Source organism: Culex pipiens, chromosome 1 (assembly GCF_016801865.2).
Source record: "Culex pipiens pallens isolate TS chromosome 1, TS_CPP_V2, whole genome shotgun sequence".
In the NCBI taxonomy this organism is placed as follows: Eukaryota; Metazoa; Arthropoda; class Insecta; order Diptera; family Culicidae; genus Culex; species Culex pipiens.
The window spans coordinates 86,949,449-86,971,684 of record NC_068937.1 but is presented as its reverse complement, the minus strand read 5'-3'; the positions used below and the strand labels follow the sequence as shown (position 1 = coordinate 86,971,684).

Below are 22,236 nucleotides of genomic sequence, written 5' to 3'. Positions count from 1 at the left end.
TGTGCAGTATCAAAAACCCTACAGTTTGATACCCATATTGCCCCAACTCTTATGGTTCCGCAAATGTCCCCCCATCGGAACTTCCGCGGGGCCTCCGGCCACTCCAGGTGGTGGCCACTACTGCCGAAATGTCAAATTTCATATCCAGTATCAAAAACCCTACAGTTTGATACCCATATTGCCCCAACTCTTATGGTTCGGCAAATGTCCCCCCATCGGAACATCCGCGGGGCCTCCGGCCACTCCAGATTGTGGCCACTACTGCCGAAATGTCAAATTTCATGTCCAGTATCAAAAACCCTAAAGTTTGATACCCATATTGCCCCAACACTTATGGTTCGGCAAATGTCCCCCCATCGGAACATCCCCAGGGCCTCCGGCCACTCCGGATTGTGGCCACTACTGCCGAAATGTCAAATTTCATATCCAGTATCAAAAACCCTAAAGTTTGATACCCATATTGCCCCAACTCTTATGGTTCCGCAAATGTCCCCCCATCGGAACATCCGCGGGGCCTCCGGCCACTCCGGATTGTGGCCACTACTGCCGAAATGTCCAATTTCATATCCAGTATCAAAAACCCTACAGTTTGATACCCATATTGCCCCAACTCTTATGGTTCCGCAAATGTCCCCCCATCGGAACATCCGCGGGGCCTCCGGCCACTCCGGATTGTGGCCACTACTGCCGAAATGTCCAATTTCATATCCAGTATCAAAAACCCTAAAGTTTGATACCCATATTGCCCCAACTCTTATGGTTCGGCAAATGTCCCCCCATCGGAACATCCCCGGCGCCTCCGGCCACTCCAGGTGGTGGCCACTACTGCCGAAATGTCCAATTTCATATCCAGTATCAAAAACCCTACAGTTTGATACCCATATTGCCCCAACTCTTATGGTTCGGCAAATGTCCCCCCATCAGAACATCCCCGGGGCCTCCGGCCACTCCGGATTGTGGCCACTACTGCCGAAATGTCCAATTTCATATCCAGTATCAAAAACCCTACAGTTTGTTACCCATATTGCCCCAACTCTTATGGTTCGGCAAATGTCCCCCCATCGGAACATCCGCGGGGCCTCCGGCCACTCCAGGTGGTGGCCACTACTGCCAAAATGTCCAATTTCATATCCAGTATCAAAAACCCTAAAGTTTGATACCCATATTGCCCCAACTCTTATGGTTCAGCAAATGTCCCCCCATCGGAACATCCCCGGGGCCTCCGGCCACTTCAGGTGGTGGCCACTACTGCCGAAATGTCCAATTTCATATCCAGTATCAAAACCCCTAAAGTTTGATACCCATATTGCCCCAACTCTTATGGTTCCGCAAATGTCCCCCCATCGGAACATCCGCGGGGCCTCCGGCCACTCCGGATTGTGGCCACTACTGCCGAAATGTCCAATTTCATATCCAGTATCAAAAACCCTAAAGTTTGATACCCATATTGCCCCAACTCTTATGGTTCGGCAAATGTCCCCCCATCGGAACATCCCCGGGGCCTCCGGCCACTCCAGGTGGTGGCCACTACTGCCGAAATGTCCAATTTCATATCCAGTATCAAAAACCCTAAAGTTTGATACCCATATTGCCCCAACTCTTATGGTTCCGCAAATGTCCCCCCATCGGAACATCCGCGGGGCCTCCGGCCACTCCGGATTGTGGCCACTACTGCCGAAATGTCCAATTTCATATCCAGTATCAAAAACCCTAATGTTTGATACCCATATTGCCCCAACTCTTATGGTTCGGCAAATGTCCCCCCATCGGAACATCCCCGGGGCCTCCGGCCACTTCAGGTGGTGGCCACTACTGCCGAAATGTCCAATTTCATATCCAGTATCAAAAACCCTAAAGTTTGATACCCATATTGCCCCAACTCTTATGGTTCCGCAAATGTCCCCCCATCGGAACATCCGCGGGGCCTCCGGCCACTCCGGATTGTGGCCACTACTGCCGAAATGTCCAATTTCATATCCAGTATCAAAAACCCTAAAGTTTGATACCCATATTGCCCCAACTCTTATGGTTCGGCAAATGTCCCCCCATCAGAACATCCCCGGGGCCTCCGGCCACTCCAGGTGGTGGCCACTACTGCCGAAATGTCCAATTTCATATCCAGTATCAAAAACCCTAAAGTTTGATACCCATATTGCCCCAACTCTTATGGTTCAGCAAATGTCCCCCCATCGGAACATCCCCGGGGCCTCCGGCCACTTCAGGTGGTGGCCACTACTGCCGAAATGTCCAATTTCATATCCAGTATCAAAAACCCTAATGTTTGATACCCATATTGCCCCAACTCTTATGGTTCGGCAAATGTCCCCCCATCGGAACATCCCCGGGGCCTCCGGCCACTCCAGGTGGTGGCCACTACTGACGAAATGTCCAATTTCATATCCAGTATCAAAAACCCTAATGTTTGATACCCATATTGCCCCAACTCTTATGGTTCCGCAAATGTCCCCCCATCGGAACATCCGCGGGGCCTCCGGCCACTCCGGATTGTGGCCACTACTGCCGAAATGTCCAATTTCATATCCAGTATCAAAAACCCTAAAGTTTGATACCCATATTGCCCCAACTCTTATGGTTCGGCAAATGTCCCCCCATCAGAACATCCCCGGGGCCTCCGGCCACTCCAGGTGGTGGCCACTACTGCCGAAATGTCCAATTTCATATCCAGTATCAAAAACCCTAAAGTTTGATACCCATATTGCCCCAACTCTTATGGTTCAGCAAATGTCCCCCCATCGGAACATCCCCGGGGCCTCCGGCCACTTCAGGTGGTGGAAACTACTGCCGAAATGTCCAATTTCATATCCAGTATCAAAAACCCTAATGTTTGATACCCATATTGCCCCAACTCTTATGGTTCGGCAAATGTCCCCCCATCGGAACATCCCCGGGGCCTCCGGCCACTCCAGGTGGTGGCCACTACTGCCGAAATGTCCAATTTCATATCCAGTATCAAAAACCCTAAAGTTTGATACCCATATTGCCCCAACTCTTATGGTTCCGCAAATGTCCCCCCATCAGAACATCCCCGGGGCCTCCGGCCACTCCAGGTGGTGGCCACTACTGCCGAAATGTGGTGGCCGATTCCAATTCCCGCTCATGCCGGCTGACATGTCTTGGCGTGTCCATGCCTCCAGGCTATCTGCTCCCGGGCCTCCAGGCCGTCTGCAAACGGGCCACCAGGCCATCTGCTCCTGATGTGTTCTCGTCGACGGCCAGCAACAGACTGAATTTTCGGGACCGACCGAGCCCGAGTTTTGTTAATTTAGATCGGGGACGTATGCCCCGCCTTTTTGCACCCATTCTCCTACATCTCCTTATTCGCTTTTTGCCGCGTCGACGATCCGAAAATTATGAGGTAGAGTGGGGGTGATTTTAGATACATCAATCTCACGTCTCTATATTGACTGATTGGGAAACGTTTGTTCAACCAACCAGCGTGCACCAAAAAGAGGGGAAATTGGCCGAGAGGGGAATTCGTCACGTAACGTTTTCGCTTCGCGAAAATTTTGGATTGACACCCCGTATAGAAACCTTAGGACAAAGTTCTTTGTCAAAAAAAAAATCAAATTCGAAGTCCCGGCACGTTCTTGCTCGAAAGATCGACAAGTCGTCAAGGCGAAGCATAAACGCCAGCACATTTACGCTTGCGCATTTTACGCTGCGCGTGAAAGTGTGCTTTCTGGCTTCTCATAATAGATCGACAAAGTGCAATATCGATATATATTTTTTTCAAGTTAATCATAGACTAAAATTAAAGACTGAGTACCCTTTATTTTTTTTTTCTAATAATGTCAATCCAATAAGTTTTTCTTAATTAAATATAATTATCTTGCGACCTCTGAAATTTAAAAAAATGGCATTCGAGGTTCAGCCTAAAAAGATTCGAAGCTTTAGGTCAAATTCTCACTGGGTGGTATCATTATGTTTCTGAAAAATTAATTGCACCAATATATTTTTCGGAGTTTCATCATTTCGTAAGAAAGGCTCTATTTCACCTCTGGTGATATTAAATCGGGTTTTTTTCAGTTCTGTTGCTGTAACTCGGAAATTTCAAAGAAAACACCTCAATATTTTTACGAAAGTACGTTAAATTTGCCATAAGAATCAATTTTTGGCTTAGGATTTAACGTTTTGGTTGCTGTTCTACGAGAGAATGTAGTGTGACGTTACAACGGTGGGGAATTTTGATCCTTCGATATTTTTTAGAGAAGACTGTGGTTCTACTCTGATAATCAACATAAATTTGACTTTTTTATGTTCTTAACGTAAAATTGACTACTGAATTGAATGCCATCATTGGTTTTTGAAAAACAGTTACGCTATTTTTTTTGCAGCCGCTGTACATTTCGTGACGTTACAACGCAGACAAAAAGGGTGTTTAGCTTGCTTTCTAACGTCACGGAAATTCTCAATGTTGTATCTTTGCGAAAAATTGACCAATTTCGATCTACCCAGTTGCATTCGACGGAAATTTATCCTATTTTCAGAATATGATCAGCTTTGGAAAAATGGTTCCTGACCACCGGAGATATTTCGGGTTTCCGGAGGTGGTTTTGAGGTGTTTTTTTTTGCTGATTGAGGTGCCTGAAAACACGAAATTTTGGTTTATTTGCCGTTTTCACTTCACTTGCGTCAAAATTCAAGGTTATAAATCTTTTAATGTTTGTAAAAGCAATTCCACGTCAAACCAGTTGACTTTCATTGCAGAGTTTTATTGTTTAACGGATTTTGATCCACCGCGGTAGATTTTCTTGAAATAATTGGCGTTGGCGATGAATTGTTTTTTTTCGTCGATGAATTGTCAAAAATTAATCACGATAGATCGCGGTGGACACTTTCTACCACAGTGTTTTGTTTGATCAGAATGGTAGATACTTTGATGGATTTTGACGGTCAGGTATCCGGCATGGTTTTCTTTGTGTTGTTTGAAGAAGCATTTTACACACAGTGATTATTTTTTCATTTCAATTTACTATTCCTGGATCCTGAATTCAGAACCATCATTGCCAGTCATTGCCCCGAGAGTGGAAGACACCATCTACCTTAATTGATCTGGTTTACAGAGTCCAGATTCCAGTTATTGTTCACAATAATAAAGCTTATTTCCCTGAGTACAATGACTCTTTCTACGTTTGCAATGGATTTAAAATAGATATTTAAATCAACTTTAAAAAATAACATCGCGACCCTTCTTAACAGAAAAGGTCCTACTTGACAGCTCGTTCCAAGGGGACCACAATTGAAACAATGTTGTACATATTATAAATTTTTTTTTGCATTAAAATGAAAAAAGGTGATCGGAAATGATTTTTAATCGTGTTTTTTTTTTACCGTTGTACATAAACATTTACATAGGGCTTTAGGACCCTATTTTGAGCTTGATTGGATGCAGGTTTTGAGCTTTTGTAGCTTTTGTAGGAAAGGCTTTAAGGGACCATCCTTAAACCACGTGGACACTTTTTTTTGGAATCTGTTACCCCCCCCCCCCCGGAGACTCGGTGTGCCTTTGTGTGGTTCGGTTCGGATCGACGTCGGGCGTAGTTAGAATAGTTTTTATGTGTGAATTATGCAGAGTTTCGGCTAAAAATCGTGCAGAAGTGTTTCCTTATATAATCCTCCATGCATTAGTAATGGAGTTTTCGCGAAATTCACATTGTCTTAGTGATTAAAACGTGTTTTAATTTGAGCAAGAACTGATTTTTCAGAAGCAGCCATGTTTTTTTTCATTTCTCGAGCTCTTGCAGTTTGTTAGAAAGAGAGAGTTCTCTCTTCGTGCGCGAGTCTCATTTGGTGGTGTTGGAGCTGCCAGAATGTTGTTTTGTGTGTGTAACATGTGCATTGTGACAGAAGGTGGTTGGGGTAGCAAGGAGTGATGTAGTGTTCCTTCTCGATCTATTTTGAAGATTTTCCACGATTTGTGTTCCGGTTTGTGCAAGGCGGTTGTGTTCGTGCACGGTGCTCACAGGAATACAGTAGTAACGATGACGGATCGTTGCCGTTGCGTGTGTGCGAGGGAGAGGGTGAGAGAGATTGTGTGTGGGAGAGTGTTGATGCCGCACATAGTCGTGGGTGAGGAGGAGAGTGTTTTGCATACTGAAGGTGTGTGTGTGTGTGTGCTGGGAGAAACGTGAAGTTTTAGGAGCTGTTCCGTGCTGCGGTGCGGTGTCGTGGCTGTCATTCAAGTGACGTCATTGGCCGGCTTCTTCGACAATGCCGTGCTGCGTTGCTGGCTGAGGTGTGGGTGCTCGTCCCTCCAACGGCGCAGCCTACTAGCACCTCGAAGGCAATGGATTTGGACGGCGCATGAGGAACTCGGTGAGCTCGTTCTGATTTTGTGTTGGTGTTGGTTTTTATGTGTAGTATGAATGCGAATATGAGAGTGAGAGAGTGTGGTTGGTTGAACCTTTGCTGTCACTTGATTGGATGATGGTTTTTATTTTTTTTCGTTGTGGCAAGGTTGGCTTGGTTCGAAACTTGTGTGGTGTGATTGTGTTATACAATAGTTCAAATTTTTAGAAACTTAGGAAAAAATCTGCAATTGATATACAAAAGGACGCGTATCTCACTCGAATCTGATATATTTTGTAGGTCGTTTAACCGAAATGCTTGTTCTTTCACTCACTGCAATTGCAAATAAGAGTTAGTAGAATTGATCAATTATTATTGTTAAAATACTTAACACGACACGCGTCACGTTTATTGAATTCAATGTTTGCGCAATGACGACATAAATTTTATTTAATTTTTATGTTTTGTATTCATAACTTCATCGCTTCCGTACACGTAAAAATGAATCGTATTGGAATAAATGATGATTGAAATTTAGGCGCATGGATCTTATCTTTCCACAGCCGGCTGTCTAAGATTAGATCTCAAACAAATATTCGCGTCGGGATTAAAATATAAAATACACTGAAATAATAATAACACTTTCTCAGCAGCAGCATCCGACTGTTTGCTTTGAGAATAAATTTTCAATCCTGTTAAAATAATAAACTTTACTTAATCTAAACGGGAATTGTCTCAACAGCAGCATCCGATTGCTTGCCTTGAGAATAAAAATCTAACAGTTAACTCCATTTATGCCAATGGTCGTATCGCTTGCTCAGGGCGAATCCCAGACCTTTACCCATCACAACTACCAACTCCACGCGACATTTACGCATCCTTGTTGTTTAAATTCGATTAAATTTGATCAAATGATCAGTTTGATCGAGTTCCACAATAAGGTTGGGAAAAAGAGCCTGCGGTTTCGCTACCTTTTTCTAAGTAAGTTCAGCATCAACACTTCCCGTGCTCCAAATCCTTATTCCTCTCCCGGTGAATGGTGGAGATGGGAGCGGCCGGCAATGGATGGCTTTCATGGTGCTACCTGTCCTGTTCTGGTAGAATTGGTTTTAATTCCCTCTAATCAATTTCTAAGCAACCTGGGCTGGACAATTATCACACATACATGACGAAATCCAGTCTGCAACCCGCTAAGATCACCATCTCCATGCGAATGCGAATGCGAATGCGAATGCGAATCTGTTACCCCCCCCCCCCCCCCCCCACCCTCCCTCGTGGACAATAACCTTGCGGTTTCGTCAACGGATTCACAGGCGTGTATCGTTCTTTTGCGACAAGACTCCGCCTCCAGGGTCTCCTAAGTGTGAAGGTATGGCACGGGGAGAGGGCACCGAATACCTATATTTACACTTAGATTTTTTTTGCGTCGTGGAAAATTGTCCTTACAAAAAAAACTTTTTTGCATGGAACGTGGACAATCGCCATAACCCCCCCTCCCCCCCCCTAAAGTTTCCACGTTGTTTATGGATGGTCCCTAAAATCACTCGAAAAATAAACTTCTTAATTCGACACCTTAGACCAACCTTCACGTATACATATCAACTCAGAATCAAGTACCAGAACAAATGTCTGGAGAAGAAAGATATTTAAAAGACCTTTCCAGCGAGTTCAAAAGATTAAAGAACTGACTACCCTATCAAAAGTTTTTTTTTCTATTCATAACTTATTTATATTAGGTCCTATTAGGTGCTGTGACCAGGTTGGGACCGAGGATCGTTAAATAACTAATATATAGCAAAAAAAAAAAACAACAACTCCTTAAACTCCATACTGAGAGATCATGTAACTGACGAGGGTTACTTGGTCCAAGCGGGTCTTGCAGGTCTTGAACCTGCCGATGTACTCGGAGAAAATGCCCCACAGCTCAGCCGAACTGTAGAAAACCTCCCCGGCTTCCTCCTTCGTGGCTCCACCGTCTCGGGAGCTACTGCTTCCTTGGCTTTTTCCTGCGGGGCGAGGGCGATCCTTCGATTTTCCGTGCGGAACAATGCCCGGCAGCGGAGGGAACTCCGCTGGCGTGAACGCCGGAACTGCTGGACTCTGCTTCTCCGACTTCCTTGCCGGCGGTTTCGGTTTCGACGCCTGCTGGCGCCTCTGGATGAAGTCCGCACGCTTGGGGCAGCTGCGGTCCGTGGCTTCGTGAGCTCCAGAAAAGTTGGCACACCGCTTCGACTCTGCTTCTTGGACTTTGCACTCGTCTGTCTTGTGGGGACCCCCACAGTTGTTGCACCTCCCCTTGAGGTGACAGATCCTGGTTCCATGACCCAGCTGCAAGCATTTCCTGCACTGGGTCACGTTCGGCTGCTTGTTCCGGTAGGCCTCCCACCGGATGATAGTGCTTGCCACAACATTCATTGCAGAGAGCTTCTTCAGATTGGTGTATCCCTTGGGGAAGACCACAATGTACGGAGTTTCGTCCACGGTGGACTTTTCCTTCCGCTTGATGACATGCACCTCCAGCGCGTCCAGCTTGAGATCCCTCTTCAGCAGGTACTTGACCTCATCCGGTTTCAGTTGATCAGGTAAACCACGAACAACGACCCGGTGAAATCGTTCGCTTCTTCGGCCGTGGGTGTAAAATTCCACTTTCTTCCTCTGGAGAAGCTCCTGCAACTTGTCAAAATCTTTGACAGAGAAGCAGGTCACCTTGGTTCCAAATCGGGTCAGTTTGTAAATAGGATCGAAACCAAATTTACAACTTTCCACTATCGCCACGAACTTGTAAAAATTCGTGGTGTTCTTCACCACAAAAGGCGGTTGCTTTTGTTTACCTGCCGACTGGTCGAGTGGTAGAACCGCTGGGACGTCTCCTCCTCCTGCTGGGCTGGCATTGTTGTTGTTTTTGTTCCCCTATCAAAAGTTATAAGCATTTAAGTGTGTGATATTTTAATGAAAAAAATGTCCGGATCTGTCATGCGACCCATCGTTGGATGAGTTATCGAGAGACCTCTACGCGTCCAAAGTATGAAGAATGATGCAATAGGGTGTAATAACAAACCCGATTTTCCAGCACAGCAATTTTTCAGTTCCTTGTGGGGTCCTAAACAACTCCCCAAAGTTTGAGAACGATTGGTTCGTCACTTTGCGCAAAGCGATTAAATTTTCCATATAAATTTGTATGGGAAAAATCATTTTTTTGAATTTTTATATTTGAAAAATCCACGTTTTACGCTATATCAAAACCGGACTCATATTCGGATGCTCTGGAAGGTGCCCTACAACTTTCCCGAAGAGAGTATGGTCCAAAAAATGGTTTTCCCCATACAAATTTATTTGGAAAATTTAATCGCTTTGCGCAAAGTGGGGACTTAACCAATCGTTCCCAAACTTTAGGGAGTTGTTAAGGACCCCAAAAGGAACTGAAAAGTTGCTGTGCTCACTAAATTTTGACAACTTTATTTTTTTCCATACAACCATATTACACCCTAATGATGGAGTTCTGACTTAATGTATTCACTATATGAATGTGAGGAAGGCACCAACAACCTTAAGGATGATTGAGTAACTTTTTTTTAAACAAAATCTGCTCCAACAAAATCAAATGGTTTCGGAGAAGTACGGGCGGTACGACGGTATGATGGATTCTGGTATAATCAATCGAGCTAAAGGTACCATGTGTTTCCATAGGAATGAACTCTTAGTAATTTTTTCTGGAGGCTTAATTTACCAAATTCCAAACCCGAATAATTGGATTTTTTGCGAAAATCGTCGAAACACATATTTTTTTGACCTCCTCATTTCAGATAGGACCTCCCTAATCGAATCGCAATAGCTGTTATATGTTTTCCCATTTAATTTTCATAATCACCACGCGTCTCCATTAAAACTATCCTTTTCAATCAAACGCGTTCTGTTCAATGGGTTAAGTTTGCGTTTAACACCAGCAGTTGAATCCATCGGAATTAAAAAAAAAAATCCCACACGATTCCGGGGCCCGTGGTTAAAGGTTAAGCAAAAGTGCACCCAGTCAGTGTGGGTGGTGGTAGTGGGGGTACTTACAATGAATCCTAAGTGAGACCGGTGCACTCTGGCTTTCGCCCTGCTCGTTGGCGGCCGAACAGGCGTACATCCCGGAATGGTACCGGCCGACCCGTTGCAGAACCAGCGAGCGCGTCGAAATAATCACCCCCGACGTCACATTCTGTGTCACTGGCGAACCCTTTCATTAGTCGATTCCCGGGTTTGCGGAAGAGTCAGCGTTGCCAGTGTTGCCAGGCCAGATGAGTATGTTTTTTTTCATACCCCGATGCATTCCGTGTGAGAACCGTCGTTGTCATTATTTTCAAGAGGATGGCGTCGTTTTTTTTGTGCACCAGCGTTGGCGGTGGTGGTTTCCGTTGTAGGGAGCCCCCACAAGAATGCATTCCGTGTGTGACACCGTGGTCGGGTGGGTTGGGTTGGGTCCGCAAGTGCATCCGCCGCCGGCAGCACGTTGGCAAAGTGTTAATCCATCCAGAAATTGTTAAATAGCGTCCAGATGTACGTTGTTATGGCAGGGCAGAGAATGGAAAAGAATAAGAGGAAATGGAATTAGTTTTTCGTGTTCCCGACTCTTATGCAGTTGCTGCTGAACTGTTGACCTGATTGTGGTAAGTTTTTTTTTCTTTCTTTTTTTGTGGAGTTACAGAGATCGTTGACCAGAGGGCATTAGTTGATAGTGGAAGGACTTAACCGGGAACAAGGATGTAAATTTCGTTTATTCAGCAAATGTGTGTTAAGGGAAAATACCAGGAATAGTGCAGTTTAAATTATTGAAGAGCTTGCATTTTGCTACACTGCTCTTCATATTTATATTCTCTAGATTCGTAACCAAATGTTATGAATTAAAAGTGTGCATTAAACATCAGGGTGGGTACAGTTTTCCAAAAGTTCTCAAAACAGGTGGTTTTTTTTATTCAGTATATCGATTCATTGATTCTGGTTTAATCTCAACGGAAAAAAAAACTCGCGGTCACCGGAATCACAATTTTCCTCTGAAAAGTATTAATTTCTCCTTATTTTGTAAACAAAAATTGACGTCACACAATCCCCTCCCCAACTTTGAGCACTTTTTCCAATCTTGCATAAGGAATTTCTGACATTATTTGATCATTCATTAAATCCTCATCAACATTTTAATTTGTCAGTAAAGTTTGTTACTAGTCTGGATAAAAAACCTCCATTATTACTTTAGCAATTCAATAAAACTTCATCTTGATGTGCTCCTGCTTAGATACAAACTCTATTACTCAGATTTAATTTATATTTAAATACTCTCCATCTCATGCACAGGGGTCACCACATGAAGACACCCTTCCGGCAGTGATACTCCAGCATCGAGCATACTGATGTTCTATTAACACTAGGTTGGGCTCTATACATAAAACATTGGCAAGTGTGGCACCTCGTAGTCCTGTGTTGCCTTAACTACCCCGGATCCAGTTGCCACACTGACATCAAAGATGAAGAACCATCCTGGCCAAACATTTGATTGGTCCCTCCGTCGTAGTTCGTTGCTCATGCTACCGGTGGTCCGTTTGTAAACAAGAAATCTCAACCCGAATGCTCTTTTGCTCAATTTGGATGGAACCTGGTGAACTCACAAATTGAATCAGAAGAGCCGTTTGCGCTCTTTCTGTTTTCCCCCGATTGATCGTTTGTACACAGTAACAACTTGTGTAAATTCAGAAGGTGTAATTTTGGTTCCATTCCTTACATGAACCACGTGGACTTTTTTTTGAATCTCGAGAAGAGATTTGCCTGACCACGCCTTCTATCGGATGGGGAATTAAAACGTCGGTCCATTTGCATCAAAGAGGTTTTGGGTGACTCACCACTAGGGTGCCCAGAAAAAATGACCCCCTGCTCCACAAGCGGAAAACGGTTTTTTGGGTTATTTTAAGCATCTGTGTAAATTTTGGGCAAAATTGGTTGAGATTAACCCATTGATACCCGAGCTTGAAGTTGGTGAAAAAAATGTTTTTCATACAAAAATGACTTTTTTAAATCGCTAATAACTTTTCAGAATCAAGTTTTACAGCTTTGGTCTGTTCTACAAAGTGGTAGAGCATTAAATTTCCAATAAGTATCTCACTCTTGGGAATATTTGGATGGAAGTAGCGCACCGTGCAGGTCAAACCGTAAGAAAGTTGAGTTTTCTATACATTTTTTTCATTTTTTCCCATATAAACTTCACCTTCGGGTAAATGTTGACCAATCTGATCATTCAATTATGTTCCATCAGTGCCAGCGGATGGTTGTGTTTGTATACGAAGTAAAAAAAAAACAGGATTGTGCAGAGTCCGATTTGCGATGCGATCTCCGTCGGGAGAATTTTCGCGTCCATCGCTGTGTGTTTTTCGTTTTTTCCGCGTGCGTGTGTGTGTGTGAAGGTACGGCTGGCACTGGTTGTCCCGATGACAGCTAGCCAGTCCGATTTGCGATGCCTTTCCGTCGGGTCGCAAGATTTTTCGCGTCCGTCGTGGCGTGCAACAACAACAAACCCCTATCATGCCATTTCATCTCGATAAACATCGTAACTCGTCGTTCGCAAAGTTAATCAGTACCTCACTAAATATAAATCTTTTAAAACTCGTGAAATCATCTCAAGTTAAAAATTACACTGTTTAACCCTTTAGTTTTAATTACAAATGATTTTGGTTCTATCTTTCCACAGCCGGCTGTCTAAGATTAAACCAATTCATTTCAAATTTAACAACCGATAAACGGGAAATGTCTCATCCGCAGCATCCGATTGCTTGCCTTGAGAATAATATATAATACCTTTCAACAAACACTATGATTTTGGGTCGCATCATCATCTTCTATGATGAATCCTGACCAAGCACCCTATCCTACTAACAAATTTTCAGGTTCCTGGCGCTTGTGGGGTGTAAGCACAGAGTAAATCAGCTGCCCTAGTAGCAACCTGCGCTAACTAACATTCCCGTCCCTTAAAATCGAGGTCTACAAACTGACATGGCGGGCGCCGTTGGTGGCCAATGAATGTTACCGCAACTGATCTAGCTTTAGCAATCATGGTGTTTTATCTTTTCAGCGCATTCATACATGCTGTTGATAAGGGAAACACCACGGAATCGTCGAAGCCTATGATCAGTATTGCTGAAAGGATATTACGGTTCTGTTCAGCAACGGAGGGGCAACCATGGGTGGTCTCTCATGCTCATGCTCATGCTCCTTCGGGTAAATGTTGACCAATTTTGCTCATATTTGACCCAGAGTCATAAAATAGCTCAAGGAACAATAATCAGCTTGTGGAGCGAGGTTTTGAGAAAAAGTCCCATATTCTGGGCACCCTATTCACCACACATAACCTTCGGATGCCTAGAAATGAGCAGAAACTTGCAACAGAGACCACAAAAGACCCGGGGGTCGTTAAAGTGGATTGCTTTGCTATATGTTTAAAATGTCTAGTTTTGCAACGAGTTGCATGCAAAATTCTGATAAAAACGTTACTTAATCCACTTTTAGGTGATTGGTGCCTTCCTCTCATTTATAGAGTGATTCCAACCCCTGTAAAGTGTCCACATGGTTTATGGATCGCCCCTAACGTGATCACAGCACCTAAGAGGTCCTAATAAAGATAAGTGATGAGTAAAAAAAAACAGACTACCTACAGACTTTTTGTCAAGATTAGGGGAGAATGGGGAGACTTGATCCCCTTTTTTTGTATCGCACATAACTCTGTCAATTTCTCACAAAACTATAAACTTTTTGCATGAATTGAAAGCTTAAACATTCATCTATGTTTGGCTTATAAGGATATTTCATCAGATGAACTCTTCGAATCATGCCAAGCGTTTTAAAAAATATTTTAAACCGGCATTTTAAAAATGTTAGGGGTAACTTGATCCCCCTTTCAACATTTTGAAGAAATCTTAACCAAAATGTTTCTTATTCATCGAAACTTTTAATTTTCTATAAGTTACAGCAATTTCACATAAAACCTGTACGTTTGTGTTCAAAATATAACAAGTTTATTATGTTAAATATTTAAAAACTTAAAATATTATTTTTTAGACCAAAATTAAGCATGTTAACAAAAGCTGGAAATTTTTGTTTACGAAACTTTTGAAAAATGGTTCAAACTGCAGTAAGTTATGTACAACTATACTAAAGGAAACTATGTATGAAAACCCAGCTCAATTAATTAATCTTGAGGCTATTTACAGTGACTATAAAAATGCAGGGATCAAGTCTACCTAAACGCACTTTTTTAAACAATTGATTGTAAAAATAGTATGACGATAAATTTAACATCAAATGCGTAAGGGTTTTGGAGTTGATAAGTTTATCAAACAATTCATGTATAAAAAATATTTTTTTTGAATAATTTTTGAGTGTTTTCTATACATATCAATATAAAGAAAAAAAGATCTCTTGGAAGTTTTTTGCAGCTCGTTTTAGAAAAATGTGTGTAACTGAATCTAAACATTTTTTAATTTTTTTTCTTTGTTTTCTACAATGAGTTTTAGTTAATTTCGCACAACTTTCTAGAACAAAGCTAATTGTTTTACCCACATGCTGACGAGATACAGGCTTGGGATCAAGTGTCCCCGGGGATCAAGTCTCCCCACTCTCCCCTATACAAACACCGCATTTGAGGAAAATGGCATCCCTCTACTGTGGGGAAATGGATTGAGGTTATGTAAATTAAGACCATTTTTCAAACTGCTTGTTATTTTAGATAGGTAAGTCAGATCTTAAAAATACTTAATCCACAAGAAAGGTTATTTCAGAACCTTTATAAAAATATATAATATGACTGGTTTTCATGCAAAAACCACCCTTTTTTGCAAATTGTGAAATTAATATGCAGCAGTTTTTTAAGCATAACTTTTGATGTGCTTTAATAAATCTTATACATTTCAATAGGAACCTATGGGACCTCAAGACTAATCGAATGAGGCCAATAGGGTCAAAATCGGCTCAGGCAGACATTGATTCGGTACACATGTCTACATACAGCCGTGGCAGTGCGTGGCCGAATTGTTACGCTGTCCGCTTTGTAAGCGGATGATTCTGGGTTCGATTCCCATCTGCTGCAACCTTCCATCGGATGAGGAAGTAAAATGTCGGTCCCGGCCTTGGTTGTTAGGCCGTTAAGTCATTCCAGGTGTAGGAGTCATCTCCATGCCATAAGTACAAACAACACACCAAACCAAGCCTGCTCCGGTGGAATCGCTGGCGGCGATTGGACTCGCAATCCAAAGGTCGTCAGTTCAAACACTGGGGTGGAAGGTTCCTTGGAGTAGAAAGAGGTTTGGGTGCTCTCCCCATTCAAGCCTTCGGTCTCCTAGGTTCGAGCAGAAACTTGCAATAGAGACCACAAAAGACCCGGGGTCGTTAATGTGGATGGTTTGATTTTTGCCTTCCTCACTGAGGTAAGGCTATAATCCTGCTCTAAAAATGAACTTTTTATTTAAAGCTCGAAAACCCACCTTGATGTATACATATCGACTCAGAATCGAAAACTGAACAAATGTCTGTGTGTATGTGTGTGTGTATGTGTGTGTGTATGTGTGTGTATGTGTGTGTATGTGTGTGTGTATGTGTGTGTGTATGTGACCAATAATGTCACGCAGTTTTCTCAGCACTGGCTGAACCGATTTTGACCAAACCAGTTGCATTCGACTTGGTTTAGGGTCCCATACGGTGCTATTGAATTGTTTGAAGTTTCGATAAGTAGTTCAAAAGTTATGTATAAAAATGTGTTTTCGCATATTTTTGGAAGTTGAATAAATGGCAGTAAACTGAACCAAACATCATCATGTCATACATCGTTGAATAGGTAATTGAAAGACCTTTCCAACGAGTCCAAAACATTGATAATCTGGCAACCCTGTCTCGAGTTATAACCACTTTAGTGATATTTATGTACTTTTTTGTAGCAAGATCGCACTTAAATGTATGTAAACAATGTCCGGATCCATCAACCGACCCATTTTTGGTTAGGTAATCAAAAGACCTTTCCAACGAGTCTAAAACATTGAAGATCTGGCAACCCTGTCTCGAGTTCTGACCACTTAAGTGATATTTATGTACTTTTTTGTAGCCGGATCTCACTTAAATGTATGTAAACAATGTACGGATCCATCAACCGACCCATCGTTGAGTAGTTAATCGAAAGATTTTTTTAACGAGTCTAAAACATTGAAGATCTGGCAACCCTGTCTCGAGTTATGGCCACTTTAGTGATATTTATGTACTTTTTTGTAGCCAGATCTCACTTAAATGTATGTAAACAATGTCCGGATCCATCATCCGACCCATTGTTGGTTAGGTAATCGAAAGACCTTTCCAACGAGTCTAAAACATTGAAAATCTAGCAACCCTGCCTCAAGCTATGACCACCTAAGATGCCACTTATGAGCCCTTGAGTAATATGTGTGTTTTTGTATTCCAAAACTTAACGAAATTAGACGAAATTTGTGTCCAAACCCATCATATTACATATCACCCATTTTTGGAAAAGAGTGAGGAAGGCATCAACCACATAGGTGGATTAAGTTAGTTTTTTGATTTTTGTCTACATACAGCCAAACACACAGACATTTGCTCAGCTGGTGATTCTGAGTCGATATGTACAAATGAAGGTAGGTCTAGGAGGTCTAATCAAAAAGTTCATTTTTCGAGTGATTTTATAGCCTTTCCTCAGTAAGGTGAGGAAAGCAAAACAGCAAATTGATAATAATATCAGGATTAATTTTGAGTCTGCTAGAACAACACAATTGCGTATACAAATCTAATCAAATCTTGGAAAGTGTCTTTACCAGAAGTCAGTGTTATTGTAGATGCACTAAAGTCAAATTAAATTGCATTTTGATTTATTATCATGATGTAAAAATGGCCTTTGTTGCATGAATGCTGCTGGCAGATTCCATGAAGTAATCACTATTTGCAAGCAGATTTTTCATTTAATGCATACAGTCATCCCACATATTCGGAACACCCACAAATTCGGAACACTTTGATGATAATTTGTCAATAGCATGCCATAAGTAGCTTTTCTGTCGACCTTACTATTTTTAGAACCTTCATTTGGACATTATCTTGCTATTTTACTAGTAAAAGTAGTACATTTTGAACAAAAAAACTTCATTCCAAGACTATTTTGTGCAGAGCAGCAAAACACTGCCTCCAAATGGCCTGTTTCATAATTGTGGGATGTTATTGTGCCTCCCACAATTGTGGAACACCTGAATTTAACTGATATTTTCACAAAAAAAGTTATCAAACCATGTTTAAAACATCACTAAGCTTGAGTTTCATTGGTTTCAGTGTGTGAAGTCATTATTTGGTAATAAATATGTACTCCTGGAGAGATCCAAAGTTTGTTTACATTCGTAAGAAAAAAGTGTTCCGAATTTGTGGATTTCAAGGGTCAAAGTAATTCTTCAAAAACTTCATATAAAAGTTAAAATTTGCAGATGTTCGATACAGCATTCGAAAGATCGCAAAAACAGCTTTCAAATGAAGGCAAAAGCGAATCATTAAGTTCAATTATCGATTTGCTATGATTTTTTGAACATTGGCCGATCTGGAAACCGTTCCGAATATGTGGGATGACTGTACACAAGTAAGGCTTTTCTCTTTACACTTTGTTACGTCGAATTGATTCAATTTGTGATATATGTACATGACTTAATCTTGAGAAATGACAATAACTGTGAAGATGGATGCTGTTGGCAATATTGTATATCTGATTTCTTGTTTGAGTTGGAAAGTAAATTATGTGTCATTTGCCACATTGCTAGACTTTTAGTTTAGAAGAAAACACTCGAGCAATAATCGGTTTTTGATCATTTCATCTGAAGAAATACAATGCAATGGTCAAGCATAAATTTTAAATAATCGTAAATTTATATCATTCATAACAATATGTTACAAAATCTCTGTGCATGAAGTGCGAACAATCCTCTCAACTCTAATATCTCTCTAAACGAGAAAATGAAGCGAGCATCTCATCAGCCTTACTGAGGGCATGGAAAATCTCTTTAAAGTGGCAGCAGCCTGCAGAGATGAAAACTTGGCCACATTTTGCTTTCACTCCTTGCACACACAAACACACAGCAAAAGGTAGCCCCGGCAGGATACATATTAAAATCCCATTAAATTCACATCGAGAAAATATGATGCCATTATATTCCGTGGAGCAATTTATCTCTCTTAAGCTGATTTCATTCAATTTCGCATTCATCCCCTCTGCCAGTAGCAGCAGCAGCCAGATGACGAGGAAGACGCTTGCGATGTGGCGTCGCGACGCGTTGCTTTGACGACTTTTTCCACCGGCGTAGGTTCATCATGACGGGGAAAAGAGACCAAAAAATTCTTTCTCGCTTTCACGCGGTCCGCTGTGACGCGGCGATGAGCTGTTTTCCTAAACTTAGTTATAAATGGAAATCTTAACACCACTCAGCTGCTACCGTGGCGGTGGTGAAGGCCGAAAGCTGGGTGACACTGTTTGTAGGGCTTGTGGTTGGCTAAGCAATAAATTACGTAGACTTGGAGTTTCAAGTAAATTAACACTTTGAGCATGATAAAGGTCACTTTTGAATATTTATATCTTCACGAAAAGTGTTCAAAAATAAATAGCCCATGAACCAAAATCAATCATTCAAATATTATTTAATTTAGTGCATTTTAGTTGATACTGTAAAATGTGATTCGTAGGGCCAGCCGCTTTAATTTTGTTTTTTATTTTTCATCTCGGGTGTTCTTGGATGTGCAATCGTGAATACTGATAAGTGCTTGAGAAATTCAAATTAATGATAGGGGAAGTTCTCGTATGTTTGGCATCCAATTAGCTGATTTTCACTATTTCAACAACTAACTTGGTAAAATTATTGATAGCAACATGCTTGCTCACTTCCTATTGAGCTGATTATGACTTGATTTCAGTTGAAAACGCTTTTTATGAGCTGTAAATGAATGTCAAAGTGCTGATATGGCAACATTAGAGACACGCTTGAATTAGACGCTGTTCCCCTACTCTTATTTTTTTTGTTTGGCCATTAATGTGACCTATGCCATGTTAGGGTTGCCCAAAAAATTAAAATCATGACGTTTAACTAAACTTTTTAGGTCACCAAAAGTTGCGTCTTACAATTGAGTAATTCTCTACAAAATCGATCATTTTTTTAGAATTTTGTGGTGCTTTCGGAATGCCCAAAGAAACCATTTTGCATCATTAGTTTGTCCATATAATTTTCCATATAAATTTGGCAGCTGTCTATACAAAAATGATGTATGAAAATTCAAAAATCTGTACCTTTTGAAGGATTTTTTTGATCGATTTGGTGTCTTCGGCAAAGTTTTAGGTTTGGATAAAGGCTACACTGAAAAAATGATACACGGTAAAAAAAATTTTATGTTTTTTTTTTAACTTTTTGTCACTAAAACTTGATTTGCAAAAAAAAATCACTATTATTATTTTTTTATTTTCTGATATGATCTAGAAGACATCAAATGCCAACATTTCAGAAATTTCTAGGTAGTGCAAAAAATCTTTGACCGAATTTGGATTTTTGTAATCAATCAGTATTTTTTCAAAAAATCGAAATATTGGTCGCAAAAATTTTTCAACTTCATTTTTCGATGTAAAATCAAATTTGCAATCAAAAAGTACTTTAGCGATTTTTTGATAAAGTGCACCGTTTTCAAGTTATAGCCATTTTTAGGTAACTTTTCTGAAAATAGTTGCAGTTTTCCATTTTTTTTAATTAGTTCACTTGTTTGCCCATTTCTGAAAAAAATATTTTTGAAAAGCTGAGAAAATTCTCTAAATTTAGCTTTTATAACATTTTTGATACGACCCTTAGTTGCTGAAATATTGGCATGCAAGTTTTTGAAAACAGGAAAATTGATGTTCTCCAAGTCTCACCCAAACAACCCACTATTTTCTAATGTCAATATCTCAGCAACTAATGGTCCGATTTAAAAAAAAATCAAATCATTCGCTCTACAGCATTGCCTTAGCGTTCTCGATTGCAAGATTCCTACTCGAAACTAGGTGTTCGAAGGCTTGATTGTTGAGGCAATTGCAACCCTCTTTTTACACCTTAGCTTCCATCCACCCTGGGATTCGAACTGACGACCTTTGGATTGTTAGTCCATCTGCCTACCAGCGACTCCACCGAGACAGGACCCAGGGAGACGACTCCTACACATGGACTGAGCTATCGACCTAACCTCTAGGTTAGACCGGGACCAACATTTACTTCCCGTCCGACGGAAGGCGTGATCAGACAAATCTCGTCTCGAAAAATGCTACCGGGACCGTCTGGGATCGAACCCAGGCCGACTGGGTGAGAAGCAATCACGCTTACCCCTACACCACGGTTCCCGGTATGGTAATGGTCCGATTTACAATGTTAAAATATGAAACATTTGTGAAATTTTCCGATCTTTTCGAAAACAATATTGAAATAAAAATTAAATTAAGACTAACATTTCAAAAGGGCCAAACATTAAATATTACGCCCTTTTAAAATGTTAGTCTCGGTTTCAAAATTTTGAAAATATTTTTTCAAAGAGATCGGATAATTTCACGAATGTTTCATGTTTAAACATTGTAAATCGGACCATTAGTTGCTGAGATATCGACATTAGAAAATGATGGGTTGTTTGGGTGAGACTTAGCAAACATCAATTTTCCTGATTTTTAAACACTTGCATGGTAATATCTCAGCAACTAAGGGTCGTATCAACAAAGTTCAAAAAAGCAAAATATAGAGAATTTTCTCAGCTTTTCAAAAATATTTTTTTCAAGGGTGGGAAAACATGGGCACTTATTTAAAAAAAATGAAAAACTGCGACTATTTTCAAAAAAGTTACCTAAAAATGGCAATAACTAGAAAACGGTGTACTTTATCAAAAAATCACTAAAGTACTTTTGATTGCAAATTTGATTTTACACCGAAAAATGAAGTTGAAAAATTTTTGCGACCAAAAATGCGACGAAAAATGAAGTAGAAAATTTTTGCAACCAATATTTCGATTTTTTGAAAAAATCAGTATTGATTAAAAAATCATAACTCGGTCAAAGATTTTTTGCACAACCTGGAAATTTCTGAAAAAAGGCATTTCATGTCCCCTAGAACATATCAGAAAATAAAAAAAAATAAAAATAGTGTTGTTTTGCAAATCAAGTTTTAGTGACAAATAGTTAAATAAAAAATCACCAACATTTTTTTACCGTGTATATTTTTTTTTCAGTGTAGCCTTTATCCAAACCTACAACTTTGCCGAAGACACCAAATCGATCAAAAAAATCTTTCTAAAGATACTGATTTTTGAATTTTCATGCATCATTTTTCTATGGACAGCTGCCAAATTTGTATGGAAAAATATATGGACAAATTAACGATGCAAAATGGCTTCTTTGGGCATACCGAAGGCACCAAAAAAGTTTCAGCCGGATAAAAAAAAATTATGATATAAGAAAAAGACCGATTTCATAGAGAATTGCTCATACGTAAAAATTACCCTTAGACCCCTTACCCTTGTTGATTCGAAATGTGCATTAAGTTTTTCTTAAAATGACATATACAGAAAAAAAATAATGTAAATTTGAAAGCTGTAATTTTGGAAGGTTGAATATTACCTCTTTTATGATGTAATTTTACCTCAATTTAGACTGAAAAAGTGACATTACACCAGAAAAGTGGTAAAATTACACATTTCCAGAGGTAAAATTACACCTTTTTCTGACATAAAATATGTACCCCTTCCCAGATGTAATATACCATGATTTTTTTTTCTGTGTATTTAACAAAAAATACAGTTGAGTAACGAAAAACGGCAGAGTTTTTTTTTAACTTTTTAACGATGAAAAATACTTTTTATCGGAATTATGAGTACGCCATC

The 22,236-nt window shown here is 40.7% G+C and overlaps 1 protein-coding gene across 1 annotated transcript in view; it reads right to left on the bottom strand.

Moving 5' to 3' along the window:
- Positions 1-22,236, bottom strand: part of LOC120422133 (uncharacterized) — a 464,835-nt gene that overhangs the window by 148,846 nt on the left and 293,753 nt on the right. Inside the window, exon 10 of the mRNA XM_039585507.2 lies at positions 10,369-10,528. Within this exon, the coding sequence (XP_039441441.1) occupies positions 10,369-10,528 (160 nt within the window). The remainder of the gene's footprint in view (positions 1-10,368; positions 10,529-22,236) is intronic.